This window comes from Leptopilina boulardi, unplaced genomic scaffold (genome assembly GCF_019393585.1).
Source record: "Leptopilina boulardi isolate dan_hultmark-lab unplaced genomic scaffold, ZJU_Lbou_2.1 LbouV2_237, whole genome shotgun sequence".
Lineage (NCBI taxonomy): Eukaryota > Metazoa > Arthropoda > Insecta > Hymenoptera > Figitidae > Leptopilina > Leptopilina boulardi.
The window spans coordinates 696,496-717,880 of NW_026137793.1; the positions used below are offsets into that span (position 1 = coordinate 696,496).

General features: G+C 26.6%; 2 protein-coding genes across 2 annotated transcripts; both read left to right on the forward strand.

Annotated features, from left to right (window-relative positions):
• The first annotated feature begins 4,507 nt into the window (after positions 1-4,507).
• On the forward strand, positions 4,508-8,002 carry LOC127280326 (uncharacterized). Its single transcript, XM_051303240.1, has 3 exons — positions 4,508-4,631; positions 5,777-5,950; positions 6,033-8,002. Exons 1-3 carry the CDS (start codon positions 4,508-4,510, stop codon positions 8,000-8,002), a joined length of 2,268 nt encoding a protein of 755 aa, XP_051159197.1.
• A 2,575-nt stretch (positions 8,003-10,577) lies between these two features.
• On the forward strand, positions 10,578-15,988 carry LOC127280327 (uncharacterized). The gene is made up of 6 exons (XM_051303241.1): positions 10,578-10,824; positions 13,808-14,011; positions 14,134-14,271; positions 15,123-15,367; positions 15,455-15,623; positions 15,759-15,988. The coding sequence occupies exons 1-6, from the start codon at positions 10,578-10,580 to the stop codon at positions 15,911-15,913; spliced, it is 1,158 nt and encodes a 385-aa protein (XP_051159198.1). The 3' UTR covers positions 15,914-15,988.
• The last annotated feature ends 5,397 nt before the right edge of the window (positions 15,989-21,385 follow it).

The window sequence follows — 21,385 nt, forward strand, 5'->3', positions numbered from 1 at the left end:
GTATATACATATATATATATAAAATGCAGTCTTTTCATTGTGTCGAGAGATTCCCCCTGCAACCAGGTGAATTTTAAACTTTTCATCGTAAAACAAAAAAAAATTGATTACCCTTTAATATGTACTTTTTTAATTTTCCTTTTTTTCACAAAACACTTTCAGAAATGAAAATGAATTCTCTCTAAATCTGATATAGTAAAAAATTGTTTGTTTCAAATTATAATTACAATTTTCAATAATATTTACATGTAAAAGTTTACTATTTGATTTAGAATTAATTAGGTATTTTCTTTTTGTAGTAAAAAAATATTTTATTAATTCAAAAAAGAAGAAATATTCTCTCTAAATCTGAATAAGTAGAAATTTTACTAATTCAATCAGTACTTTTCATTTTAACTGAAGTTTCAGTTTTTTTTTTGAAATTTACTAATATAATTAGTGAATATGCAAGCAATAGAAAATAACTTATGTAAAACAGTAATTTGTATATAACATAACCTTTAAAATTAACTATTAAATCAGTAGATTTTGTGGCCGCCGCCATATATTTATACTACTGATTCAATCAGTAATTGATATTTTACTAATTGAATCAGTAATTTTCTACTAATTGTCAGTTGCTCAATTCTCGCTATGGCACTCTCTAAATCTGAATTAGTAAAAATGTTTACTAATTTGAATTAGTGACTCACTTTTTGCTTCTGAATTAGTTAAATTTTACTAATTGATAGTACTATCAATTAGTAAAATTTAACTAATTCAGAAGCAAAAAGTGAGTCACTAATTCTAATTAGTAAACATTTTTACTAATTCAGATTTAGAGAGCAATTAGTAGATTTCTACTGTTAATCAGTAAAATATGACTGATTCAGATTTAGAGAGTTTGTTTGTATGTAGATTTATGTTTTTGGAATTTTGCATTAAAATTATATGCAATAAGTAAACTATTTGTTTTTACTCCATAATTGGAATATTAAAAATAATTAATAATCATTCAATTATGAAAAATTCAACTCTCTAAATCGGAATTACAAGCAAAAAAAGGAATTGCCTTATACAGATGCTAATGATGTTATACTATCGCAGATCTATAAAAATTAGTAACCACAGCTAAATTTTTTTGCTATGACAACGAAAAAGTTTGCTATGATAAAAAATATCAGTCTTAATTTTTAAAAATTTAACTGTCGCAGCAAACTTTTTTGACCACACATCAATAAATTTGTTCACTGTCCATATATATATATTAGCTTGATGTGACAACAAATAATTCGGTGCCACAGCACCGAAAAAAAAATTTCTAAAATTTTTCTATATGCATGTAGTGAAAAGTGGAACTACTAATTTAAATTAGTAAGAATTTTCACTAATTTTTTAGTCATTTCTTACTAAAACTTTAGTAAACAAAATTTTAAAACTAAATTAAATAGTAATATTTTACTAAAAATTAGTAAAAATTCTTATACGTGAACTGCTCACTTTTCACTATAATTCAATTTTTAAAGAGAAAAGTCCGCACTAATTTAAATTAGCGAAAATTTCTAAAATTTATTGTCAATTTTTCATTAAAACTTTAATTGTTAAAAATAAAATTAGATTTCTACTAAACAACTACCCGAATAAAAAAGAAACACGGCCTATATATATCCTATGTACGATTTTTGTAGATTTAAAGACGGCCTTCCTATGTAGGCCATTTAAAATACATTCTAGGTAATCACTATGAAGGCCTTAATATATAGGCCCATGAGATATCGAATCTATGTAGAATATATGTAGGATTCTTTATATCAAATTTATGATGGTCATTCGATGTAGTGTCGACGTAAGGGTAAGTTAGGCCAAAACTACATAGATCTATGTATGTAATTCCTATGTAGAATTTACATAGGCCACAGTATGTAGGCATAAAATAGGCCTTCCTATATATCGTAGAGATAAGTTTTATGTAGGCCAATCCATGTAGGCCTGCATACCCAATTTCTAGGTAGGATCTACGAAGGCCACAGTATGTAGGACTAATATAGACTTTCCTACATAACATATACATAATTTTTATGTAGGCCAGTCCATGTAGGCCGGCATACCCAATTTCTATGTAGGATCTACGACAGTCACAGTAAGTAGGAGTAATATAGGCTTTCCTACATACCATAGAGGTAAGTTTTATGTAGGCTAGTCTTTGTAGGCCTGCATACCTAATTTCTATGTAGGGTCTATGAAGGCCACAATATGTAGGACTGATATAGAATTTCCTACATACCATATACATAAGTTTTATGTAGGCCTGTCCATGTAGGCCGGCATACCCAATTTCTATGTAGGATCTACGACAGCCACAGTAAGTAGGAGTAATATAGGCTTTCCTACATACCATAGAGGTAAGTTTTATGTAGGCTAGTCTTTGTAGGCCTGCATACCTAATTTCTATGTAGGGTCTATGAAGGCCACAATATGTAGGACTGATATAGAATTTCCTACATACCATATACATAAGTTTTATGTAGGCCTGTCCATGTAGGCCGGCATACCCAATTTCTATGTAGGATCTACGACAGCCACAGTAAGTAGGAGTAATATAGGCTTTCCTACATACCATAGAGATATGTTTTATGTAGGCCAGTCTTTGTAGGCCTGCATACCCAATTTCTATGTAGGATCTTTGAAGGCCACAGTATGTAGGACTAACATAGACTTTCCTACATAACATATACATAATTTTTATGTAGGCCAGTCCATGTAGGCCGGCATACCCAATTTCTATGTAGGATCTACGACAGTCACAGTATGTAGGACTAACATAGGCTTTCCTACATACCATAGAGGTAAGTTTTATGTAGGTCACTCTATGTAGGCTTACATATCCAAGTTCTATATAGGATATCCGTTGGTCATCATATGTAGGAATGATGTAAACCTTTCGATACAACATAGAGATAGGTTTTATGAAGGGTTATCTATGTAGGTATGTATATCTAATATATACGGAGGTCCTACGTAGACCATCATATGTCAGAATGATATAAGATTTCCAATATATAATCAAATATATAATATATATATACCCTAATAACACAAGATATCTTGGGATATATTGATAACATCCCGAAGATATCCTAGGGATGTTCTATTGATAACATCCCGAAGATATCCTAGGGATGTTCTATGGATATCAAAAGGATCTCTTAAGGGTATCCAAAAAATCGGCGGTTTGGATATCCTTTGGACATCCCATGGATATCTGAGGATATCCACAGGATATTTTCTGGATATCTCTATAGACTCTCATAAATGTCCTCCAGATATCCCATAGATATCGTTAGGATATCTCACAGATATTTTCAGGATATCTTCTAGATGTCAAGAAGATATTCTCAGGATACTGTTTTTAAAGTCATTATGAGACTACGAGTGAAAATATTCTGTGAATTAAATTTTATATAAATAAAATAAAATGCAACTTGTTTTTCGAGAAAGTTGTTTAATTTGAAAAATTATTAACTAATTTTTTCTGATTCGTGATTCATTCCTTTATTCATATGCTTAATATTGTCAGAAAATAAATTGGCTTTAAACAATATAAATTCTTCCCCGCAAGTAACGAATAACTATTAATATTAATTATACATTAAGTGCATGAGTTTATTTAAAAACTTTGAAAAATGCGTTTCAAATCTTCATTTAAAATAAATTAGAAGCTCATAAAATTTTTGTTTTTATTATATTATTATTCATTATATAATGATGTCCCACAGACCGGCGGTTTGGATATCGTAGGGATATCCTGGGGACCATTCTAGGATATCGACCATTGATATGGATATCCTTTTGTTATGAGGGTATACATAGATATGTATACTGTAAATTTAAATTTATTTCGTCAACAAAGAAAGATTTTTGTTCTTGAGCTATTTTTTGCTTTAGAAAGTTGTCATATATCTGATTGATTTTAGCTATCATAGTAATAATGTCCGCCTCATGGTAATATTACAGTAACATTACAATAATATTACTGTAATATTACACTAATATTACAATAATATTACTGTAATATTACATTAATATTACACGTTTATTTGAAATACATAAAATTTTTCAAGTTTTTTATGATATAACACACAAAGAGATAATAATTAATCAGTCAAATATTTTAAAGTATTTTTTGAAATATTTTGTAATATTACCATGAGACGAACATTTTATTAATACAGTAATATTACCGGGTTTTTAATCTAAAATTAAAATTTTCTAACTCGTGTAGCCCGAGATTTTTGGAAGAGATAGAAATACGTACTATATACACTGTAAAAGTGTACACTGTGTATAAACTGTAAAGTGAAAGTTTACAGGTATAACTTAAGTGAAAAGGGATTTCTATCAACCTGACCATGCACTTAGCTAAAATATCCTATGCAGTTATACAGTAGTTGTTCGTCTTTCGAGGAAAGAATATCTCTACGAAAGAATATTTTTCGCGCAAGTATCGACAGGATTGTGAGTGCTTATAATGGAAGAGCGACGTCGAGAACTAACAAAACTGCGTGTTCGCAAACATCGAAGAATGAAAAAAGATTTACTTAAGTGGCAATCTTTGGCACATCAAGGATCAATTGATTTTGTGACAGAACCTAGTAAGTGCAGAAGAAATATTACCGAATTAATTTAATCCATTCACTAGATTGAGGAAATATTACTACACTGAAAAAGAAATTTATTTGGATCAAATAAAAAGTATTTGATCCACATACATCATTTACTTGTCTATTATCCTGATCAATTGTCCGGATGTGAGAATATATTTGTAATGTAAGAATTTTTTGATTCAAATAAATCAAAATTTGAATTTAATAAATAACGAAATAAATAAATTAATTGTTTCAAGTAAATCATTATTATCATTTCAAATAAATATTTAATTAATTGAAATATTTTTTTACTTGTCTTGATAAAATAGGGTATTAGTATTAAATAATTTAGTTTACTTCAATCCATTAAATAAAGTTATTGTATCAAATACTTTTTATTTGTTTCAACAAAACGAAATATTTGGTGAAATAAATAAATAAATTTTTTCAAGTAAATCATTATTATCGTTCCAAATAAATATTTAATTAATTGAAATATTTTTTATTTATCTTGATAAATTAGTGTATTAGGATTAAATAACGAATTATTTGTATTAAATAATTCAGTTTATTTGAATCAATTACATAAATTTATTGTGTCAAATACTTCTTATTTGTATGAAATAAACGAAATATTTTATTGAATTAAATTAATGAATAGTTTCAAGTAACTCATTATTTGTATTAAATAAATTCATTTATTCAATTCAAATAATTATTTAATTGAACCAAATACAATTTATTTGGTTCAAATAAATGCGATTCAAATAATTCAAGTTATTTGAATCAAATACATATTTTTTTGATTCAAATAAAAAGTACTTAAACCAATTAAATATTTTTCAAATAATTTGAAGTATTTGAATCAAATAAATTTTTTTTCAGTGTATGTAGATCCAAAATGTAAAAAAATGTATTGTGAACGAATTTTTTGAAACTTGGTATATATACGGGTTTTGGGAGTCGCTGAATTCTAATTTGGTTTCAAAATTAAAAATGTCGGATCCAAAATGTCGGACATTATTTTTTTACATTGTGTGGAATCTTATGAAACTTGCACAGGGGGGGGTTTAGTTCACTAAATTTAAAGTTAAGCATAAAATTCAAAAATGCAAAATGGAGGATTGATTATTACAAATTTAATTTTATAGACACCATTTCTTCAGAGGACGAGGAAATGTTTATCAATGAAAATAAAGTTCAACATCATAATGAACTTATTTATCATGCAGATTCTGACGAGATAGAAAATAATGAAATAGAATCAGAATGCGCTGAAGATCGAAATGAAAATTTAAAAATTGAAGACAACAATTCTAACTTTGGTAAAATTCTTAACTTTACATTATTGTTTTTATTTTAATTAAGAATTTCGTACTATTAACATTGCGTTTTATTATTATATAGGAATGGATATAAACGATGTAGCTGAAAATAAGGAGATGAAAGCTGATAAGATAGAGGAGAGATATTTAAACGAAGTAATTTATCAAAATACAGATAAAGAAACTCAAGAAACAGAAGTAAATGAAGAATTTTTTAATGACCAAGATAAAGAATCTTATTATAGTTATGATGACGATGACGAATATCAATCTAGCGATTTAGAAGACTTGTTACAAAATTCAGAAAATGATGAAGAAGAACAATTGAGAGAATGGGCAATTAAAGGTAATATTTCTTGGGTTCTTATATCTCAATTGCTTCTTATTCTACGACGTCGATTAATGCCACAACTTCCGAAGACAGCGTCAACATTTTTAAATCTAAAAACAGACTTTTGTATTAAACCTATGACAACTTCCTTATATAAAAATGCTGAGTTTGTGTATTTTGGAATTGCAAAAGGTCTTGCTTCGTGTTTTAATCCTTCTCTGCATCCAGATGAAATTATCTATTTAGATATTAATATCGATGGAGCACCTCTTTGGAAATCAAGTTCAAATGAATTTTGGCCTATATTGTGTAGAGTTCATTATTTACATGACAATGTTTATCCTCCTTTTCCAGTTGCGATTTATTTAGGTTCTGGAAAACCTCAAGATTTAGATTTGTTTTTAGATGAATTTATAAAAGAATTAAATAATTATCAAAAAAATGGAATCGTGCTGGAAGGTAAGTTGTACAAATTGCGGATGAAAAGTTGGATTTTAGACACTCCTGCAAGAGCGCTTGTAAAATGTGTAAAAGGCCATGCTGGTTATTTTTCTTGTGAGAGATGTGAGGTGATGGGAGAAAGGTGCGAAAACCGTACAATTTTTGCAGATACGAATGCAACAAACAGGACAGATAAAAGTTTCCGTGATCAAAAACAGTCTGAACACCATAAAGGCGTTTCACCGTTATTAAAATTGTCCGGTTTGAATATGATTAAAATGTTTGTTTTAGACTTTATGCACTTAGGTTTTTTAGGCATAATGAAAAAGTTACTTTCTTTGTGGTTAACTAGCACAATTCGAAAATTTAAATTTTCATCATCGCAGAAAGAAATAATAAATTTCATGTTATATGAATTGAGAAATCAAATACCATGTGAGTTTCAACGTAAGACTGATACATTAAATGAAATCTCACTATGGAAAGCTACTCAATTCAGTTTTTTTTTGTTGTACGCCGGTATTGTAATATTAAAAAAAATTTTAACTCCAAAGTACTACAATCACTTTCTGTTACTTTTCACCAGTTGTAGAATTTTGTGTTGCAAAGAATTAGCAGTAAAATATAATGCTGAAGCTAGGTTATATTTGAATAGATTTGTTTCGCTTATGATAAAATTGTATGGAAAATCTACTATTTCGATTAACGTGCATAACCTTCTTCATATCGCAGATGATGTGAAGAACATGAATTGTCATTTAAGTTTAATTAACAGTTATGCATTTGAAAGTTTATTAGGTAAAATGAAAAAAACATTGCGATCTGGCAACAAACCTATTCAACAGCTGTGTAATCGTATGCATGAAATGTTTTTTAGAAGAAAAAAAGTTACCCCTGCTCCACAAATATTATCAATAATAAAAGAGAATCTTTCTGAGATATTAAAAATAAAATATCAACAAGCAGTGCTTACTTCAAAAAGTCCTGACAATATTGTTCTTCTTGAAAACGGTAAATGCTTTGAAATAAAGAAAATTTATAGAGACAGCCAAAATATTGATAACATTTATGTAGAAGGTGTACAATGGATTAAAGAAAAACCATTCTTTACGTATCCAACAAATTCTGAGACATTAGGAATCTGGAAATTACACGATAATCCAAGTAATGTAAAGGATACTATTTCCATTTACAAAATTAAAAAGAAACTTGTTAAGTTAACTGTGAGATCAGCTTCAAATGAACCAAAAACTGTCGTTGTGATACCATTACTTCATTGATAATAATAATTATTAACAATAAAGTAATGGTCCACAATAAGATGTATTATAACCATTGTAAATATTATTGTAAAATTAAAGACAATTTTCTAAATAAAAAGTAAATTTCTAAGTAAATTACTGCGCAGCCTTTGAGTTTTTAATTTTTACTAAACGAAGAAGAAGATTTTCAATAAGTATATTCATAGAAAAAAACTGAACTCAAAATGAGTAGCGTACGCTACTCATTTACGTGCAGCAACAATGATCTGGTTTGACTCAATTTGAGTTTTTATTGAAATTTTTTAAATTGAACCCGGTTACGTTCATTTTGAATTCAAGATTACCCAATCAAAAATTTACTAATGGCGCAGTACTGACAAGTGTTGGCGCAGTACTGGCACCCAGTATTGGCGCCAGAGTTGGCGTAACTTTGGGATGATAACATTTTACCAGTATTGGCTGCCAGAGTTGGCACCAGTACTGGTACCCACTACTGGTTCAGTACTGGCTGAGTACTGGTAGTTTTGTAATTTATTGTATACAAAAAGAAAGCTTTAACTGTAACAGAGATAAGTTTCACTGCAATAGTGAAATCTCTGCTCCAGGCAATATATCTGAAAACAATAAAAAAAACTTGCAAAATGTTTTGGAATTAGTCTCAGGAAACTTTTTGTTTTAATAATTTTACCCACAAAAAAGCAAAATAAAATACCTTTTAATTTTCAAAAATAAAATCAAAGTGAAAAAATTTTTATAAAAAAAATTATTCATCGGGTTCACTCTAGAACTTTTTGTAAACTAGTATTAATCAAAATGAAAATCTATTTTAGTCAGTGCTGGCTCAATATCGGCTCAGTACTGGTTTACCAGTACTGCACCAGTACTGATGCTGAACCAGTACTGCGCCAGTAGTTAACTCTGGTATAATACTGAAATTTTTGGTTGGGTAATGTTAAATTATTGTCGACAAACAATTACTTAAAAAAATATTAAATATAATAATTATTGTAATTATAAATAAGCACTACTACAAATTATTGAAAATCATAAAATATTATTATACACCCTGAAAAATTTTTTCAATAAAGTAAGGATAGAAAATTTTTTTCTTATCTCCAAAGTATTTTGTCTTTTCGAATAGTTTGTCACATCTGGTTTGGCTCAAGTTTACCAGCTATAAAGGTTTCCCATTTAAAAAGGGACTATTTTATGACGTTTTCGGTACCCGTTTTTTTCATAGACGTATGCAAACCCAAAATTTGTGAATTTTTTTTATTTTGAAATAGAAATGTTCGAAACTTGTCGATGTTTTCCGAGGACTTTTTCTTCAAAAAGCCTTTCAATCTTTAGTTGCTGTTCAGCATTTGCCGGACAGATACCAAATCCGCGAGTGACAACTCAAAATCAAAGTTATTTTCTTTGCAAGTTATTTTCTCTGTGAAGTGATCGATTTGAGGATTAATATTGAAAAAATACATAAGAGGTAAATAAAAATTAAAAATATTTAATTAAAAATACTTATACCCACATTGAATAACGGAACCTAGACTACACGAGCTTAAAATTATAAGATACTCTGTAAATCTGAATAAGTGAAATTTCACTTATAATTTTTTAAAAGTCTTTTACGTCGAAAAATAAGTGTATGCGCAATTGAAAATAAGTGAAACTTCACTTATTTTTAAATATACACTTATTTTTATACGTGAAAGATTTTTGAAACATTCTTAGTGAAATTTCACTTATTCTGATTTAGAGAGTATATTTTATTTTTGTTAAAGATTCTTTTTTCAAAGTGCGTCACAATTTTAATTTTTACGTCAAATGATTTTATGTCATATGAAATTTCCCAAGTAGCACGTAATATTACAGTAATATTAAAATGTCTGCCTCATGGTAATATTACTGTAATATTACAGTATTACAACAATATCAACCAGTAATATTACTGTAATATTTCAAAAAATTTCAAATAACACTTAAAAACATTTGACTGATTAATTCTTATCTTTTTTTATTTTATCATAAAAAAATTTTGAAATTTTTATGTATTTCAAATAAACGTGTAATATTACAGTAATATTAACCGGTAATATTACCATGAGGCGGACATTTTAATATTACTGTAATATGTTACTTGGGTTGTGGTTTAATCATCGAGTCATTTAAATTATTGTACAAGATATTTGTAAAAATGGACGGAAAATGGGACAACGATGGTAGTAGGATCTTGCTATACATATAATTTTCATTGAGCCGAATTTTATTCGTTCGAAATATAACTTTGTAGAATTTTCATTAAAATGATTTTCTATAGTACAGAATTTTTATATAATCGAAAATTTATTTCACAGAATTTTTATTTTTTCAAATTTTTATTTATCAGAATTTTTTGATCGATTTTTTATTTAACATAACAGTCATTTTAATGAACTTTTAGTGGGTAGAACTATATTGTATATAATTTTATTTTAGACGCATTTACATTTTTTCCAATTATTATTTGATACAATTTCAATATAATCGATTTTTCATACTACAGAATTTATACTTAACCGAAAAATAAAATTTCCAATATTTCATATGCAGGAAAATGGCAGAAAATAAAGTATTTAAAATAGTAGAGTTCATAGAGTACTCCACAAGTGATAAAAGAAGTGTCGATGTCGTTTATGCAACACACATCAGGTATGACTCTGTTCGAGGTTTATTAGCCAAATTCATGGATGGTCCATCATATACAAAAGAAGATTCTCAATTAATTCGGGAGATAGTAAAAAATAAAGTATCTGCGCCTGAAGACTGGCCGGAGTTTAAAGTCAAAATTATCGTGGAGACAGGTTTGTTTTTTGTTGAAATTAAATTTTTGATATATACACCCAAAAAAAAGTAATCTTAAATTTAGAGGAAAATTCCTCTTCTAAAATCCTCTGAATATTTCCTCTTAAAATACGAATATTCCATTTGACTGTAGAATATTTTTATTCTTTGTTGTAATGGAACAATGACAAAAGGAGTACTTTTGCATTTAAATGTTTAAATTTATTGTTATAGTATATTTGAAAAAAGGAAAAGTAAATACATGATATCGATTACATTTTTTTCCTGTTTGACATTTGCGCTTTTGTTTTTCGAAACTGTCAATTTTCGTATTTTGTCACAATAGTGTTGTGTTATAAATCGAAATTCCAAAATGGAAAAGAGACTCGAAGATTTACTAAATGATTTAAATCTGGGTGGATATATTGAATGGAGGTATAAATACAGAAAATATAACCTCTCGATGAATCTTCATTTCTTACTAATTTTCTTAAATATTTGCAACTGGCTATAGCATTTTTTATTATTATTGTAATTAAATCTAATCTATTGATGCTCAGCAAAAAGCAAGAAATTTTTTTCAGAAATGTTTAATTAAAAACCAATATTTCATTCTTTATTCCAGGAATCTATTATAATTTACCTTTTTTGAATGTAAATAATTAAATCTTATTAAATATTTATTATATTATTCAAATTTAAAAAAATTATTGGTTCTCTTGACATTAATAACACTAGGAATTTTTTTTGTTGAGGTTTTGATATCAACATTTAATTCAATGCGTCAAAACTGTACTTTATTATCAATACATAACCATTATTGTCTAATAATTTATTCAAAACCTGTGTATTACGGTTATTTTCAACTTGTCAAAATATTTTAATATTATTCTTCCTTTATGAGGATTTTTTCGAGAGGAAAATCCTTTTAAATTAAGATTATTACTTTTGATACCAAAATTAAGAGGAAAATATGCATTACATTTAGAGGAATCCTCTAGAATGAAGATTACTTTTTTTAAGGTGTAAAATACTCTCTAAATCTAAATCTGAATTTCTTTATTTTTTTATTTCTTTTATTATATATATATTCTGCTTCAGAAAGTGCACATCTGATTTGTCTTGGTTATTATAGTTTCTCGTTGTTAGGGGCTCCTTTTGTGAATTTTTCACGATTTTTTTAATATACTTTTCCAGGCAGGAAGTTTGTGAAATTTTTTAATAGGAAGATTGAAAACTATCGTTTCACTTTTAAGTTATACAAAAAAAATTGTCTTTTCACTAAAAATGGCTAGTTATAAATCCTTTTTAAATATAATAGAAAATCCTATCGTAAATGCATTTGAAACATATGTTCTGGTTATGGTATGGTTAGCTTGATTGAGGAAAGAAAAATACCCATAGTAGGGATGAAAAGCGAAACCTTTTTTCATAGAAAGAGAGGTGATACATAAGAGCGAGAGAGAACAATGAATTTGAAAAGGGACACGCAGTGAGTTTTGCCTGCGTACTCTCTCTTTCTCACTACGATGTATAGTCACTATTATATTTGAAATTCTCAATCGTTTCGGATTGTAAGTTTTACTAATATCATTAATTCCTTGAAATTTTTTTTACATATATCTTTTACTTTAATTTAATGTAATAATAATATAATAATAATAAATAATACATAATAAATAATAAACAATAAATAATAAGCAATAAATAATAAATATTAAACAATAAATAATAAACAATTAACAATAAATAGTAATATAATTTAAAAATTTTATTTGAAGAGATATTAAATTTTAGAATATTCCATTTTTAAAATATCTTCTGCTGCTTATGTTTGGTACTTATATTGCGTCATTTCACTCACACCAGATCAGATTTCCAAACAAAATTGCATATGTGCCTAAAATGCTTCTCGAAGGAAAAGGTTCTTTTCTTTATATACGCTTTGTTGCCAAGTGAAAGATGATGTCATTTCAAATCAGTTTGTGTTCGACTTTTGTCGTGAGTAAACTTCGTGAGAGGTTTTTTTTACAATCATGCAGTGTTTTCTAATAGAGATTTTTCTCAACCCAATTTAAATTAATCCGAATTTTTACTCAGAATAGGGCATTGTTGTCTATGGTGCTAGTGTTCGTTATCCATGTCCATGACAATTGTGAAAATAAACTATCAATGACAAAAGTTTTGAATTTTTTATGGCAAAATCTTTTTGCCAATGATGAAAGTAATCTTATGGCCCAATAATGTCGCAACGACGGATGATGTGTTCAATCTTTAATCAATCTTTCTGTATAAATTATCTTCGCCAATAATTAAACATATTTCGGCTTAATAATGGGTCATCATTTGTGGAAGTGTTTTGCCAATAATATTATTATTTATTATTATTATTTATTATTATTATTATTTGCATTATTTATTTATATTATTATTTATTTATTCTAATAAATAACATTCAGATAGAATGTTGTAGGAATGTCTTCTTCTTTGTTTTTATTTCGAATTAAATACATTTTTTAAATTATTTTGCATTACATTAAATTATTATTAAATGTATTCCTTTTTAGACTTTCGTAGATTATTTATTTATTAAATAAAATAAAATTCAATTGCATTTTTATGTAGCATAATTCTAATCTAGAATAACTTTTATCCACTATATATTTAACGTTACAATTTAATTATCATCGAATATTTAAATGTCATAATTGTTATTCAATTAATTATTATCAGATAATTCAGATTTAGAGAGAACATGAGTATGGTTCTTAAATTTAAAAATTTTTCAGTAGACAATAGATATATTTCAATTTTTAGAGTAATATTAATTTTTAATTAAACATTGATTTAATTAATTTATTATTAATAATATTAATAATTATTATTCAATGACAAAAATAATATCCCAAGAAGCTCAGGTCCAAAACCGTGTATTTCTATGTAAAAATTGAATGTTTGAAAAATGTTTAAAAATGTTCACATAGAATGGATGTATTTTTTTAGAAACTTATGAAGAAGCTTTAATGAAGCTTCAAGATTTGGATAAAAAAAATTACTGTTGTACAACTGATTCAGAAGAGGTTTTAACGCCTGTCAAAAAAGTTAGCAAAAATTTTAATGAAGAAACGCATACTGATGAAGAAGAAGATATTGATCAATTGTTTGACGTTCCAGGATTAAATGAAGATCTCATTAAAAACCCTTCTGGTATGTTTTTTGGTTATAAATTTTTATTATAAATTATGTATTTACACATTACAATATTTTACATTGTAAGGTTAATGTAAAATATCGTATCATATCATTTAATTTTTTTCTTTTTTCCTTAGACTTAAATGCATCCACTGAAGTAGGTGAAACATCTGCATGCATTAGCATTATTAATGAAAAACAAGATGGTTCCAAAAAGAGGAAACAAAATTTTAATGAGTCATCTTCAGTGGCAAATAAGAAATTTAAAGATTCTAGTAAGTTTATCGTTTTTCAATTCGATCTATTTACAACTGAAAACGAAAAGAACAACCTGTTTCTTTTTTCCTTTCATATTTATCGTTTTCTGCATGTAGATAATTTTTATTTGAATTTTGAAACAAATACCATTCCTCACACTCAGAAAAAAGATATGTTTGAACCATTTTTTTACCATTTTTTTATATTTACCCAATTTTTTGGTTAGTTCAATCAAAATTTGTTTAATTCAAATAAATATTTATTTGATCTAAATAACTGTTTCGTTTATTTTAATAACTTTTTTGAACAAAGAAAAAATTTGATTGAGCTAAATAAACGTTTGGTTTATGCAACCAAATGTTTGGTTAACTGTATATCAATGCATTTATTTTGTTGATTTAACCAAAATTTGGTTGCTTCAAACGAATTTTTTTCTGAGTGCATAACACCGGATATCCCAGAATATCCTAAAAATATCCTTGGATTTCCTGAGAATATTCGAAGTGCGGTGGTTTAGATAACCTCTGGGTATCCTATAGATATCTAAGAATGTATAATAGTATAATAATATTTTACTATTTATCGGATTTTTATTTAAGCATTGTTTAAATATAATGTTGATATTAATTTAATATGTCGTCTGGTTTTCTAAAATCTTTTAACATATCTACTAAGTCATATGGATGTCCTTTGGATATCTTAGAGATATCTGAAATATATCCTTTATACAGGGACTTTGGATATCCTGGATATCGTGGAGACGATTTCAGGATATTCTTTTGTTGTGAGGGATTATTTGAATCAAATGAATTATTTAGTGTACATATTTTATATTTATAAGCGTTCTCAATATACTTATTTTTTATAGATAATATTAATGAGAAAATGAATATAATTTTCGATAAGATACAGAAGATAGGAGAAGATGTCGAATATATGAAAGGGGAATTAAAAGAATTAAAAAAGAAGAACGTTCAATATGCTCTGTGCCAGGAAACCATGTCGGAGAATTTAGCTTCTAAATTCGAAGTTAACCTTCCACTGCAAACTATGGAAGAATTTGAAAAATTAGAGGGACTTTTACCTACTAATAAAGAACTGCAGCACTCTTTGGTAAGTAAAATAGAAAATTTAATATTATGAATAATGAAAAGTTTAAAATTATTATTGTAACTAATAATACATTATTAATTATTACAGAAATCGGCCCTGTTATACAACGTAGATTTAAGAGCAGATTTAAAAAAAATTCTTCGCCAAATTTTGTCTTCTTTATTCAGCCGTGAGGTGGCAATGAAATTCACAGCATCGAAACCAATGCCGGAAAAGAAAATATTAAATAAGACAAATTGCTGCAACCTTATTGAGGGTAATTTTTTGTTATAAGTATAGAATTCATTAACAGTTTTAATAACAAATTGATAATATAAAAATACTTATTGTATAGCAATATTTAAGATGTTATTGAAATATACCATTATTTTATTAAGTTTTTAATTTTCAGGTCTAATACCATTCAAATCTATGGCAACTAAAGAAAAGTATTCCAAACCAGAAATAATTGGTGCAATGGGATACGTTCTTACACGCTCTTACGATTGGGGTAATGGCAGGACTGAAAGAAGAAAAAAAAAAGACAATAATGATATTAATGTTTAAGTACATTTAAGTTTTTCTTATTAATATTTTTTATTACTTTTATTAAATATATGTACCTAAATAGAGTTAAAATAAATCGATTATTATTTTAAGAAAAATTAAAAGAACGACTAATTAATTTTTAATTAATTAATTTTATTCCTATTTAGCTTCTATATTATTTGGCTTGTCCAGAGATTATATACAAACCCCATGTAGATCCTGTATCCTTTGACCTACATAGAGCGAACACAAAAATCCTTTATACATCCTATGTTATTTGTCCTAGGTAGAGATAACTTAAAACCCTACATAGATCTTATAACATGTGACCTACATAGAATGCACTCAAAATTTCTATATAGATCCTATACTATTAGGCCTACTTAGAGCTTACATACAAAGCCTACATAGATTCTAAAACATTTGGCCTATGTAAATCATACATATAAATCTTATATAGATTCTACATATTGTAGCCTACTTAGAGATTACCTACAAAGCCTAAGTAGATCCTACAACATTTGGCCTATGTAAATCATACATATAAATCTTATATAGATTCTACATATTGTAGCCTACTTAGAGATTACCTACAAAGCCTAAGTAGATCCTACAACATTTGGCCTATGTAAATCATACATATAAATCTTACATAGATTCTACATATTGTAGCCTACGTAGTGCATATATACATCTTCTACGGGGGCCCTACATCCCTTTACTTACATAGAGTAGATGTAGCTGAGCGTTACATTCTTATGTATATTCTACATAGTTTGTCCGATGTACAATCTACTGTACAATTCCTACGTAGGTCCTACTACATTCTTTCTATGTAGAATGTACGTAGCCATGCGTTACATTTCTATGTAGACAGTATGTGCGATTTGTCTCGCAGGCCTATGTAGCCAGGTAGGCCAACCGACATAGATTCTACATTGTGCCGACTTTAATTTTTATTCGGGTATAGTCATATTTTTCTAAAAATTAGTGAATTTCTATTAATTTAAATTAATGGACATAATTTGTCGATAATTCAAATTTTTAGACGCATGTTCGAACTTGAACTGTATTAATACGTGAAATTTTATTATTTTGAATTAATGAGAAATTCGTTCAATTAATACAAATTAGTAGAAATTTTCACTAAATTTTAGCAAAATATTACTATATTTGATTTAGTAATATTTTTCTTTATAAAATTTTCTCTCTAAATTTAAATTAGTAAAAATTAATTCACATTAGTAAGATTAATGTTTACTAATTTTTAGAAAAATATTACTATTTGATAGTTTAAAATTTTTTTTTACTAAAGTTTTAGTAAAAATTGACTATAAAAATAAATAGTGAAAATTCTTACTAATTTAAAGTAGTAACTCATTTTTCACTATAATTCAGATTTAGAGATTTTTGTATATAAATCATCCCCGCGTTAGAAGCCTACTTCATTTTTTTTGTTATAAACATTAATATTAATCTAAAAAGTTATACTAATTTATCTATATAATGAACGAATCGCCAGCATCAAAAGTTCCATCTATAAATCTGATTTAGTAAAAAATTTTAACTAATTTGAATTAGTTCTAATTATACAGTTTTTACTAAAGTTTTAGTGAAAATTTCAATAGTCGCGTTCTCTTATCAAGTGTTACTTTTTAAATGTTGTCGAACAATAATTGTAATAATTATTAATTATCAATTTTTGAATTTTTTTATTGTTTTTTAGCATAAAAAAAATCACATTTTTAGTCGCTGTGTAAGTATAAATAGTATATAAATACGCGCATGCGTATAGCTATGACACGACTTATAATTAGTGTTACCAAAATCCATGTTTAATAAACTTAATTTTTTTTGTCCCAGTGTTGAATGTCCCACTGTTTAAATTAAGCAATCGCAAGAAATATTTAAATAAAATTTTTTTGGGAAATTTTAAAATATTTTTTATTATTGGATATTATATACTTAAAAACATGAGTAAACGAAGTAACAATTACACTTCTTTTAAAAACTGTCCTATCTATATATAAAAATCAGCATTATATTTCAAGTAAAAATTTACTTTGGTACGTCAAAAACAGTTTTTTTCAATTTTCTTTGTAAATAATGAATCAATGTATATATGGCTAATATTTTTCGAGATAGTTTGTTGTCGCATAAACATGGTTTACATTTAAATTTTGGTCGAGTTTCTTTAAATATATAGTTTTTCAGAAAATTAAACTGTCCCACTGTTTGTCACTCTCCCCTACATATATATATATTTATAATAAAACAAAATAAAATACTGAAACATTTATAACATAAACATTCCAAAAAATAGCATTATATATAATTTGTTAAAAATATTATCTAAATCAATTATTTTTTTAGTTTATTAATTATTATTAATTGTAAATTTTTAAAATTTTATTAAAAAAATTGTTATTTTCAGTCTCTCTACTATATATGAAGGAAATCGTTTAGTTTTGCTGCGTAACGTTAAAAAAATAAAACCTAGAACCTAGTAAAAGTGTGTCCTTATTCTAATTATTAAATTAGAATAAAAATTTTTCTTCATTTTTTACATTTAATAATATATTTATAATATTTTAATAATAATAATAATCATAATAACAATAATAATAACAATAATAAGAATAATAATAACAACAACAAAAATAATAATAATAATATAATAATATTAATAAAATTTATATAATAAATTCTAATAACGACTGTAAACGCCCTTAATTTAAATATTCGACCCCCCTCTCCTAAAATTTGTGACAATATATATACTAATAATTACAAACATTTAAAACTTGTACAAACTCGTTATGATTGTCATAAAAAAGTTACATACACTTTGTATATATAACAAAACTGTTAAGAGAAACTATTATTATGTGGTATACCTCTTCTCTGCAGGCGCGAGACCACATTTAAACAGTAGCAGCAGTATAGGTATAGCAGGCATACAAAATTTCCACATCGTCAGACACGCAGAGAGTACTAGTTATTTCCATTTTTGAAATTTTACAAAACCGCATCCGCATAGATTCATCTAAATCTGATCCTAATATTTATGACACTTGACCTAAAGATATATATGTATTTCTCAATATTTTTTCAAATAAAATAAAAAGGGTTTAAAGCCGATTAGTTTACTGACAATGGTTGGATATTATCCTGTGCGGTTATTTTTACATTCCGCCCACTATTTCTGATAATTGCTTTATTATTTTAGGTATATATACAAGATTTCCCCTTCCCAAAAGTATAATAATATATGTATATATATATATGAGACACTAAAGTTTTGCCACAATTGAATGGAAAATTCCCCACTTTAATATATTTTTGTTCTTAACCCTTTTAACAAAAATGATATAGTTTAAAATAAACAGAAGCTATATAATGATCCGATCATATAAATTATCTTTCAACAATGTATAGTATATGTATATAGATGCCCGCAAGGATAATCGCGTCTTAAATATTTGACTATATATACATATATACAGTAGTTAAGACCCATTAAACACCTTTTAGGATTATATTTGGAAAAGTTATATTTTTGAAACATATTTGAGACTTTTAAGCCAATATATTTCTATATTGGAAATACAACCAAACAAAAAATAAATAAATAAAATCAAATTTTTTTATTTAGAAATTAATTTATATTAATAATTTAATAAATATTTTCATCTATTAATATTCATAACTAATTATAATAATTATAATTATTAATATAATAACCCTACCAAATACATATATTGCAAATTATTATTTAAAAAAATCAAAATATAAATAAAAAAATATGTTTTATTATAAAACCAAAGTTTTTATAATATATATAAAAACAGTTCAGTAAAAATAAAAATGTTTATAAAATAATTATAATGTATATAATTATATACAATTAGCTATTTAATTATTTTATTATTCACTTTAATTATTTGCATCAAAATAAATTTTTGAAAAACTTTTTTAAGAAAATAAAAGTTGTTTTTTAATTTTTAACAAGTGTGTTGTCAAGAAAATTTTTTTAAATTTTTATTTTAAAAATTAATAATTTTTTTTATAAAAAATTTTATTTATTTTTTAGTTTGATCGTAATAAAAAATTTTTTTGATTTATTGCATATCTGAAAACAATAAAAAAAAAAAACTTGCAAAATGTTTTGGAATTAGTCTCAGAGGAAACTTTTTGTTTAAATAATTTTACCCACAAAAAAGCAAAATAAAATACCTTTTAATTTTGAAAAATAAAATCAAAGTGAAAAAATTTTTATAAACAAATTATTTAAACAAAAAGATTCATTATAGGTTCACTCTAGAACTTTTTGTAAACTAGTATTAAACAAAAAGAAAATCTATTTGAGCCAGTACTGGCTCAATATCGGCTCAGTACTGGTTTGCCAGTACTGATACAATCAAAATACCAGTACTGGTTCAGTACAGACTGCCCAGCCACGCGGCAGCCAATACTGAACCAGTACTGCGCCAGTAGTTAACTCTGGTATATAATACTGAAATTTTCGATTGGGTGGTATTTTCTGATAGGGTATATAAATAAAAAATAAAAACTTATTCTATGACCTAAATGAAATAATATGTTAAATAATAGTATAATATGCAAACAAATATTTTTATTTATGCGTAATTGTGGAAGCTTTCATTATAATTAAGGGAAATTAAAATATAGATTTATTCTATATGTTGCGTGATATAATTATATAATTTATTCAAGATCAATCTTCTATATATATACTGATTTATATGTATATAAAGCAAAATATGTATATATAATCAAAACAAAAATTCTAAGCTCTATTTTAAATAATATGTAAATACTGAATGACTGTTCTAGATGAAGCAATATAGGTTCATTGATACGTTGGAGAAAAAAAGTAATATATATATAAAAGTAGAACGAAGATCACGGTAAGGAAGCACTTAGAATATATATATTTAATGGCAAACATCAATCATATAATTTGGAACACATATATGTGATTCAACATGGAGATGATGGTAATGATAGGTATATGGTACATTTTTGAAATGGTGTAATTAATTGATAATGTGAGAAATATAGATGCTACTAACACAGAAATATATAATCGCCTGGAGCGAGAGCCCCCCCCCCCCGTAAAGAAAGACAAAGTATATTCTCATTACAGGTTAAAATGACTTCTATATATATATATAGACAACGAAAACAAATTCTGAAATTAAGAATTATTTACCATTGAACTTCACATATCGCCCTTTTAATTTCACACTTCTACTTTCAGTATTTCACTTCCACTTCCACCCTTCCATTTTCATGAAAGTGGAAGTAGAATATTCGAAAAGGTGATACTAGAAGTGGAATTATGCGTAAGGAGAAATGGTAAATGTGTAATTAGAGGGTTAAAAGTGGAAATGGAATGAAGGAAGATGAAGGGTAAAAGTGAAAGTAGAATTGTCAAAGTAAATAGGTGATAGTGAAAGTGTAAAT